Below are 11,105 nucleotides of genomic sequence, written 5' to 3'. Positions count from 1 at the left end.
ATTGATTTCTAGACGAGCTAGGTTTGATGGATATGCGATTTGCTCTAATTTAGGGGTTGTTTGCTACGGCTTTGGCGGTTTGGAATTGCACGGTTGTTGTTGCGTGATGTTGGGGCAGAGGTAGGGATGGCAATATTCAGTGGATATTCACTAACCCACTCCACCCGCAATAAATAAATGGACGAAAACACGAATTAAATGGATGAGAAGCGGGTGATAGATGAAGCGGATGATGGATCAGATCAGATGTGAATGACTTTTTTTTCACCCGCTAACCATCCACCTACCCGGCCACCCGTTTGACATATACTAATTTTTTAATCTAAGAATTTTAATAATAAAATATGAAATGTGCAAGAAAATTATATGAATTATTTGTTGCAAATTAATTTTTCAAACAATATATTGTTATTGTTTCCTTTTTTATCAATAAAATTATTGTACAAATAACCGAAAATTAAAGTTTATGTGAGTTTTTATCAACTTTAATTTAATACTCAACCATTAGTCATCCGATCCGCTCCACCCGTTTCATCCGCGGATGATAGACGGACGGATATGGATGATGGGTGAAGCAGATGACGGATGGATGTGGATGGAGCGAATAGAGTAATGGATGGATGCGGGTGAAGCTCCACCCGATCCGAATCCAATCCATTGCCATCCCTTGGCAGAGGTGCGCCGCGGCTGCAGGGGTTGCGATTGTGGGCTGGTGTTTAGAGAGGAGTTGCGCGTGATGGCTGATTTGGTTATTGCAAGTTGTGGCGGTGGTTTGATGTGGCTGATGGAGCCGTTGTTGGTTTTAGGTGTTAGTAATTGGAGGAAGCAGCAGTGATGGTGGTGGAGATTGACGGTGTTTGGTTTGGTTCCCCCAGCGAGAACGGGGAAAGGGAAGGGGGGTTCGTTGGCTGCGTAGGGGTGGGGGAAATGGAGGGGGGTGTGTTCGCACTAGCCGCCAGCAGGGAGGAGGGAATGGGGTGGAAGTTGAGGGGAGGGTGACTGGTTTTTTTTTTTTAATTTTTTTTTTAAAATTTATTATTATTTTTTTAAAAAAATGAAACTGAACAGAATTATTAATGGATCCGTTAACTGGTAGGAAAATTTTAAAAAAGGGCATATCTTAGGTAGTAAAATAAATACTACCTCCTCTTCACAATACTCGCAACAAAGGACAACATTGCGGAGGCCGAGGCAAAAGATTGAAGGGGGATTAATTAAGGGGAGGGGTAAAGTATTAGGGGAGTTAAAAGGGAAGGAAATAAAAGTGGTCCATGTGAAGGAGAGAGAAAATAAGGGAGGGAATCTTTTTTAGTGGGGATTTCCCACTCTTTTTTTCTGATTTCTTCCAAAAGGGTCCAAATTTTTTGGCTCCTTATTTTTCCCTCCCTCCCCTTTCCATGAAAATTCAAATTTTGCCCCAAATTTAAATTTGTCATTCATTTCAAATAAAAAGACCTCATTATAAAGAGGTCTCCCATCCAACTTACCCCATTTTTTTTACGAACTGTTTTGAGAATGGGATAAGTGGGTTTGGGGGGGGGGGATAATTTCAGTTTCACAATTCAGTTTAAACATCAATACTTAGTTAGCAAAATACAGGCAGCCCTACAAATTACATCTTCCTACATAATCAAATTAATCCTAACTTCCAAAAGCTGTGTTTCCTACATCAGCAACATCATATATACAGAAATCAGGCTCCATTGAAGACCGCAAAAAAAAAAAGCCACAGCCGCCATATCATCACCTTCACCTAATCTGAAAAAAAAGGACTCATGGATGATTTTTTTGATGATGATTTCTTTGAAATGCATCATCTTTATGCACAAGAACAGCAGCAGACAGAGTTTTACAATGAGGGACTCCATGAGTACTTCTACTCAGAAGCAGATTCACAACAGCAACAAGGCAACTACTCCAATGAAGACAATGCATATCATGCAGATGATGATGGTGCACAAGAAGATGAAGGTGAAGATCATGATGCACATCAACAAGAAGCACAAGTAATTCAGAGAGCAAGCAGAGAAGTGACTGTGGTTGAAAAGAGGCATCTAGTTGATGAAATAATGCTGAACGTGGAAGGGGACTCTTTACCAAAGGGATTTCTGTCCAACTTAGCCAAAAAGCAAAATGTTCACAGATCAACAACAACCAGGTGGTTTCAGGTAATTAAAAGACACTTGCTTGAAGGAAATGTCATTGATGTTAGAACAAAAAAAACAGGTGCTTGTGGGCCAAAACCAAAAGAATACACTGATGATTGGTTAACTTCAGTGCCTCTATATAAGAGGACCACTGAAAGGAGCTATGCAGCTGCCCTTCATGTGTCCCCTTCAACCATTCATAGATTAAGGAAAAAGGGCAAGCTCAGAACACATACAGCAAACAATCATCCAACACTGTCAGAAAATCACAAAGTTGCCAGAATGAAGTGGGTTCTAAGCTGGGTGAACCCTGCTCCATCATTAGGGGACCCTACTTTCATTGACATGCAGTACTCAATACACATAGATGAGAAATGGTTTTTTTTGAATCCTGAAACCAGAACATTTTACTTGCTGCCTAATGAAGAGAACCCTTATAGAGCACATCAATCAAAGAGATTCAAGCTCAAGGCAATGTTCATGGGCATGGTGGGAAAGTCTTTATATGATGAACACAAGAATATGTTAGATGATGGGAAATATGGGTTATTCCCTTTTGTAAAATATGAGATGGCAAAGAAGAAGAGCAAAAACAGGGATAAAGGCACATTGGAAACAAAGGCAATACAGTCTGTCAACAGAGATGCTATAAGGGAAATGCTACTCAATTATGTACTACCAGCACTGTATGAAAAGTGGCCTGCACAGCTACCTAAGAATGTTACAATTCAATGGGACAATGCTAGACCCCATCAAGTGCCTAATGATGCTGAGTTTCAAGATGCATGTCAAGCATATGGGTTTAACATCCAATTTGTTTATCAACCAGCTCAAAGTCCTGATTTAAATGTGTTAGATTTAGGTTTATTTAGGGTGATTCAATCAATTCAATATCAGTCATTCCCTAAGAACCTAGATGAGCTTATTGAAAAGGTGGAAGATGGGAAGGAACAACTTTGTCCCTCCACATATGAAAAAAAAGGCATTTGGATAGTCTAGGTATACTACCAGATTTGTTGGAGGTGGACAGGGATCTTCTACAAAGTGTAGTAAACTACTTGAACACAATTGAAGTTCAAACAAACAGCAACCATCAACAAGAAGCTAACATGGAAGTGGATGCAGATTAAGCAATAGGGGACTCCATCTTTTGGGAAACAAAGACTGCCACACATAACCACTCATCCCTAAACTCCTTTTTTTTTATTTTAGTTTAAGTTGTGGTTATTTGTATTTTGGTAAATAGCAAGTGCATATGTAATGGCAGTCTTTTACTTAGAAAAATTTTATCAAAGTGAACTTTTGCAACTAAAAAAGACCATTTGTAATGATGAAACCCAAGAATAATTTTGCTAAAATTCCATCAGATAGGATTTTTTTTCATCAAAGCATAGTAGATAATGGGTACCTCCACAGCAACCTTTAAGAGAAGTCACTAGAGCATCCACATCTATCAACTAGCTCTCAGTTGAGTCCCTTCATCATATGGAGGTAAATAATGTAATTGCACTGTATGTGGGGGGACTCATTGCATTATAGGGCCTTTTTTTTAGGGACTCATGTACTCAGTGTTAAGGACAGCAAAATCAACCCACAAACACAGTGCACTAACTAGTAAAACAGAGGCAGGAAAACAGAGGACTCTTTATCAAAGCTCACAGCACATAAACAAGTCATTCACAATGCCAAAACTCACTGCAACAAACTAGATACACACCAAAGAAGCATAATGCATCCCAGTACTCAAACTCACCACAAATAAACAAGTAATACATGCAACAAAAACCCAAGGACTCAGTCATACAAGAGTAACAAACATAACACCAACAGGGGATTCAATCTCAACAACATCATGCTATAAACTTAAAAAACAAAAATTAGGGTTTCAGAATTTACGCTGCCCCATTAGTTTGGGGGTGGGTGGAACTCAAGATAGTAGATCTGGAGGTAGGTTGTGTACACATCATCTGGCTCCTGACCATCTGGAAGCCAAGATCTGACCCTCTTGACCCCGGAACGAGGCCCAGCCCCAACCCTACCCATCATAGGATGGGATGGAGGTGGCCTAAGGACCTCCTCAGAAGTCAGCTCCACAGATTTAGACTCTCCTGTCTCAGATCTTGCATCAGGAGCCACATCAGTAGGGGTAGGAAGTGCCGCAACCAAGGGACGGTGCCTTTTCGGGGGTGAATCCACCAGATCTATCACCGGAATACTAGGAGAAGGGGCTTTTGATACAGAAGGCTTAGGTTTGTCCTCCTCATCATCACTAGAAATGTACTCAACAAGCTTGGCTCCTCGAATCCTCCGTCTAGCAATTATAGAAGCACGGCGAACAGGCTTGAGCATCCCACATCCTCTCCGAGGAATGTAGCGTGTCACATCAGGAGCAGGGGTAGGAGAAGAACCCTTGCTGTTTGAAAAAAGGGACTCGTTGCATCGTAGATCTGGGGTCTAAGAAGTCTCAGAAGCCATTTTTTTGGTGAGAAGAGAGGAATAAGGATGCAAACAGAAGGAAATGAAGAGAGAGAAGGAGTAAAACCAGAGAGTGAAGACAGAGGAGGAAGACGAGTGATGAGATAGAGGAAGAGAGAGAGAGAGGGAGATACAGAGAGATACAGAGAGAGAATATGAACGAATACAGTTCATTTGGGGGGGATTTTTCTGGAAAATTGAAGAGCCCCCTATCAATGCCTTCAACCACCTTCATCCTCAATTGAATGCAGATTCAATGAAGGTAGTTGGGTTGTGGGTTAATTTAAAAGAATAGGGTTAAATTTGGTGGGAATTGTTAATTTAATTAAGTTGAGTTAAATTTAACAAAATTAGATTAGAATTACTAATGTTGTGAGTTATAAAATAAGTAAGGGTAAAATGGTAAATTTATAAGAAAAAAACTACCAAAAAAGGAAAGAAAGTAAGTTGTTGCGAGTAATGTGAACCTTCCTAAAAAGGAATTTGTTGCGAGTAATAAGAAGCGGAGGTAGTAAAAGTTTTCATAGGTAGCAACTGTGAATTTGATGTGTTTGACAGGTAGCAAAAGCCATTTTTTGCAAGAAACCACCTTATAAATTTTTTTTTTGGAATGACACACCTTAATCAAATTTTTTTTTTATTTTTATTTTTTATTTTTTTGCAAATCAATACCTTTATGCCAGAAAATGTGGTTTAACCCTATTTTCTGGCATTGACTACCCCAATCTACCCACGAAAACCACCTCTCTCCCTTGCCCCACCCACAAAACCACCTCCCTCCCAAGCCCCACCCACAAAACCACCCTTCCATGGCGTTGACCACCATAAACACACTTCCTCTTACGACGTTGAACACCCTAAACACACCCCTTTAACGACGTTGACCACCCTAAGCCCTCCTCTATCGCCCTAGCCACCCTTCTCCCTTCCACTGTCAGTTTCGTGGGTGCGGATGGCGTAGTCAACGCCGAAAAATAGGGTTTGACTCTATTTTTCGGCATAAAGGTATGATTTTGCAAAAAAAAAAAATGATTAAGGTGTGTCTTTGCAAAAAAAAATTTATAAGTTGATTTCTTGCAAAAAATTGCTTATAAAAGGTGGTTTTTTGCAAAATTTCCTAAAAGAAAACACTTCATAAATACTTAGAAAACAGGGAAACTACAACATATACTTAAAAATGTAAGTATTCAATCAACTTAGATGAAAGCTAAAGAAAACATGACAATATTTATTTAGAAAACATGAAAATTACAAGATTTGAATTGAAAAGTTCTTCATCAACCAGAAAATTAAAACAGACACAAATTAATGAATTACTTAATTGCCAATAATTAGCTTAAATTAGTTTATTTTCTATGTTGAAATGAAAGGGCTGCTAGAGTGCAATTCCAATCAGGACTATAAACCTCATACCCGTTATCTTTGATAATAAGGTTGATGAACGTCTTGAGAAACTTAGGGTGAAATGCACGGATGTCTTCATCTACTCCATCATGCTCAAACGATACCAACCAGTCGCCATCAAGATCTTTGACTTTCAACATCTTCCACTCGTCGAAAGCTTTCGTGTAGTACGTGATCTCGTACCTTCTAGAGTGGCTCCACAGGAGAATATACCCCGTGCAGCTGCTGGATTCTGAGTCCCCTGGTTGGATCTCGCCGCTTCGATCAAGATATGGGTTGTAATAATTAATTTTATGGGTAGATCTGTTGGTGACTTTGCTCAAGTACACCCACCCGTAGTCTGAAAATATTGATTTCAGGCCTTCTTCTGACATATCTTGGCTCAAACCCGGTGGAAATTCATGTCCTTCGCACCTCCTTTCACCTAGTATCTTCTCTAGGTTTGACATAACTATACTTGAAATTAAATGAGTAATGAGTTTATGCACTGATGTGCTAAATATATATATATGCAAATTATTTCAGAGGTTTATAATGTTTATAATTCGGACAAATGTAATGCTTGCTTGCCTATTCGATCATGTTTATATATATTCACGTTGTCACGTTCGTTCCTTTCTTTGTCTTTATAACTTCCTTGGATAGTTGGATGTTTATTTATTTATTTATTTATATATATATATATATATATATATTTTTTTTTTAACACTATTCACATTTGTACTTCGATTATCTTTGCATTTGACTTTCAAGCGATATTGCAATTCATTTACCATGTATTTCATAACACAACACGTAAAGAATAAGAAGGAACAAGCAAGGGAGTAATTTTTTTTACTTCCTTAGCCATCAATCTGACTTTTGTACATTTCAATAAGCTAGTATATGTATAAGATGTATTTAAAGTTATCTTAATATATATATTTCCTTCGTTTTTTTTTTTTCAAGTGTTCCAGCTTCCAAGGCACTTTGATCGTCCCATATTTATAAGCAAATTAATTGACTTAAAAGTAACAAGAGGTAAACGGAGTAGTTGGAGAATTAAAAAATTATTAATGAATAATAGTGAGGTTAATACTTTATTGAAAAATAAAAGATGTAAGCAAAAAAAAAAATAAAAAAATAAAAAAATAAAAAAATTGAAAAATAATAATAATGGGTTTGGGTGGGAACCATATTGAGAGGAGAGGGATATATATATTTTGACAATTGAAAATAATTGCATAAGAAAAATATATACGTAGAATATAAGAGGGAAATGTGTACAAAAATAAAATGTATTTATTAAAGAGGAACACCTAAAATGACAACAACGTAAAACTGTTTTAGCAATGAATAGGAGGAAATATATAAATAGTGCAAAATCCAAACAACTTTCATAAAAATGAAAAATATAGTTAAAAAAGTTAAACTGCTATTGATTATGGGTTTTTAGTGTTACACTTATCAAATGCGGCCATTTTTTTTCAATGTTACACAATAGCAAAGAATTACATTAAGGGCTGGTTTACTTCAGCTTAATTTCAGTTCAGTTCAGTTCAGCTTCAATCAGTTCAGTTAGCTCCTAATTTTCTTCTCTCATAAAATATTCATTTCAGCTCTATTCAGTTCAGTTCAGCTCCAATTAGTTCAGTTCAGTTCAATTCAGCTAGCTCTAATCAGATAAGTTCAGTTTAGTTCAGTAAATGTGAACAGACCCTAAATTTGTATCTCTCCTCTTACGGTCCCCACCTAAATCTACTAGTTCTAGTTGGTTTTTTTTTTAAAATTTATTTTTTTTACTTTTTTATTTTTTTTATTATTTTAATAATTATTATTTCTTTCCAATTAAATACATTATTTTTTTGAATAAACTATTTAACCTTTTTTTTTTTGAAAACATAAACTATTTAACCTTATTACTACCTTTTTTAATTGTTATCTTCAACTTTAGAGTATTAGGCCCTAATCACTTCACCTTAAGAAAATATAATTGCAGTTCAGTAAAGATAATTTCAGTTTAGTAAAATAGGTTTGGTTCAGTAAAAATAAGTTAGGTTCAATCAAAATTAGTAACTTTAAAGAAGACATATAACAGAAAATCAGTAAAAAAATAATTTCAGTTCAACAAAAATATTTCCAGTTCAGTAAAATTAATTTCAGTTTAGTAAAAAAAAATTAAGTCAATTCAGCAATATAATTTCAGTTCAGTAAAAATAATTTCAGTTCAGCAAAAATAAGGTGAATGAACGGGGATTTATTTGTGAGATGAAAAAAAGAAAAATTATTATTGTTTATCCTAACTTTGTAATATTTACTTTAATTAATCCCAACTATCGATTATTTTGAATCATCCCAACTTTGGAGGAAGGGGGGGGGGGGGGCAATTTCTTTCATCAGGTCATATTTGACCGATAACCTGATGAAAAGGGACATAACACAATTTTATTAGTAAATAAAAAAATAAAAAAAAATAAAAAAAATAAAAACTAGCTACCTGACACCCTTCCTAATTAAGGGTGGTTTCCTGCAGGATGAAGACAAAGCGTTGGTTTTTTGACGAGATGGGGGAAGGGAGTGGGAACGCCGTTTGGCAATTCCAGGGTTAGGGAACAATAGGGTTGAGTTCCAGTAGGCGGGGAAGGGGAGAGGTGTTTAGGTGGGAGTGTTTCCGGCGAGGTGAAGGAGAGGAGGGGGTGTGTTGGTTTTATTTAATTAATTTTTGAAAAAAAACTTTTTAATTTTTAAATTTTTTGGACAAATTACGTACGTGTTGACACGTATCCAATACACTAATATAACAGGTCATTGACTTTTGTTGATCGGTTTAAGCTGATGAAAGAAAATACCCCTAGAAACCGGAGTTGACTTTTACCATCCCATCAATCATAGATTACTAGGCCTACCAGGCCACCACTCATCACATCAGCAAAATTTAATGTAATACTTGTATAGTTGTATCTCGTATTTAATTTCCCTTGTCCACCATTGACTTTATGTGCTTCACATTACGCAAGTTCGATGATCAATAGTCAATGTGACAAATATGTGTTTTTTTTTTTTTTTTTTTTTTTTTTTTAAGTAGCACTATTCACATAAGCTTGAATCGGTTATTATTCCTGCTCCTACCATTTTTCATTGACCATATATTGTGATTTATAAGTAATAAAAAATATAATCATTTTTTAAGTAGCACTATTCACATAAGCTTGAATCGGTTATTATTCCTGCTCCTACCATTTTTCATTGACCATATATTGTGATTTATACGTAATAAAAAATATAATCATGTGTGATCTTGTTAGTTTCATCATAATATGTATTTTTAAAATATAATTTTTTTTGTAATTTTTACATATTGATAATTAAATATACTAATGATTTAATTTGTGCATTGATTAACTTATTAATTAAAGACAAACATGACTAAAGAAACATGTCAACTAAAAAGCGACGAAAACAATACTTCATAATTTTGTATAATATATATACAAGTTCTAATAATCTCATACTGTATAATTCATGACCTGATGACTTTAAGATCTGACTTCTTTTCAAATATAATACCGGAGTAGCTTATTGTGTTTTAGACGTGCATCGACGTAATTTCTCTTATTTTGTTTAAAAAATAATAAAATTTTTTCTAGGACAAGAATTATGTTTCATTAACGATTGTTAACAGGCTATTTTACTTAAATAATGACAAGACTTAGGACTTTCATGTGTTATTACTCTTGTGTAGTTATTGACATTGCATGTTAACAACTTAACAATTACCTCGCACGTTGCACCCGATTCCCGGTACATATTATTCATTATTAATAATCTATGGAGTGTATTATTAATAGAAGTGGTGTAATAAGAGGCCAGGGAGCCATTCGCAAACCCCCAATACTCTCTTCTTATAATGTCACGTACATGAGAGAGAGGGATAGCTCAAATACTTAAAGCTTCTCACCCGATTTCAGGAGATTTTGGGATCGATTCTTACCCCTGTCTTTGTAGTTATCTAGCATAAAAATAAAAAATAAAAAAATATCTGTACATTAGCTAGTTATTTTAGGAAATTCCAAGTCATGCTAGCAAATTATTAAAATGAAATCACATCACTTTTAAAACTCAGGAAAAATAAATAATCTTTCTGCATTTCTTATTCACACTATAAAAAGTTAATAACATAACTATCAATCAACATTATTCAAAACTTCCAACTTCATTAACTGATAAAAGTAGGAATAATAGAGTAGACATAAAAAAAAATAAAAAAATAAAAAAATTTCATAAATCACCGCATGAATTATGCAAACACGATCTAACTACATCTTTCATTCTGCAAATTTCATACTATCTATAACGGAAATTCTAACCAACAATAAAATTGGCGAAATTTTAGATTAATTATATGTGTCAATCAATACTATAATCTTATGTATTATTTTTTCTTCTCTTGTATGACTTTATGTGCTAAATTAGATGTACCATATTAATTTTATTTATATGTATTGTAGTAAATTTATCATTTTCATTATAATTAGAAAAATAAAATGAATGAATAAAAAACTCTACATGGTGGCCTTTCAAACTGGGAAATTCTATTAATGGAATATTTTTTTCCACAGTCTCTAATGACCCTTCCTCATATAATTAACTTTATATGGTCCCTTATTTTATTAAATGATTAAAGACATTATAGAACTTATCTTGCATATATATATATATATATATATATATATATATATATATGTATATATATATATATATATAGGAAAATTTCACAAGAATAATCCAACCTTTCGCTGGTTCCCCTAAAATAATCCAACCTTTAGATTAACCTTGAATAATCCTAAGTTTGCCTATTATTCTCTCCTAACAAACCTATTTTACCTGCAACCGGCTGAATAAGTCAACATTAGTTTTTTTTTTTTTTTTTTTTTTTTATTTTTTTTCCCTTTTTTTTCCTCCTATTTTTTCCTCCTTCCTCCTTAGTTCCAAGACATCAATGGAGGATGGTTTGAGCCATCTTGAGAGCCTAACCCACCATCCTTTAAACACCACCACCACCCAACAACCTCCCCCCAGCCACTCCCTCACCTTCCCTGG

At 35.0% G+C, this 11,105-nt stretch overlaps 1 protein-coding gene across 1 annotated transcript; it reads left to right on the top strand.

Moving 5' to 3' along the window:
• The first annotated feature begins 1,775 nt into the window (after positions 1–1,775).
• Positions 1,776–3,146, top strand: LOC145600760 (uncharacterized). Its single transcript, XM_081656628.1, has one exon. The coding sequence runs from the start codon at positions 1,776–1,778 to the stop codon at positions 3,144–3,146; it is 1,371 nt and encodes a 456-aa protein (XP_081512754.1).
• The last annotated feature ends 7,959 nt before the right edge of the window (positions 3,147–11,105 follow it).

Source organism: Chenopodium album, chromosome 21, assembly GCF_948465745.1.
Source record: "Chenopodium album chromosome 21, dcCheAlbu1.1, whole genome shotgun sequence".
NCBI lineage: Eukaryota > Viridiplantae > Streptophyta > Magnoliopsida > Caryophyllales > Amaranthaceae > Chenopodium > Chenopodium album.
The sequence above is the reverse complement of the archived record's forward strand: the minus strand, read 5'-3'. Positions and strand labels throughout refer to the sequence as shown.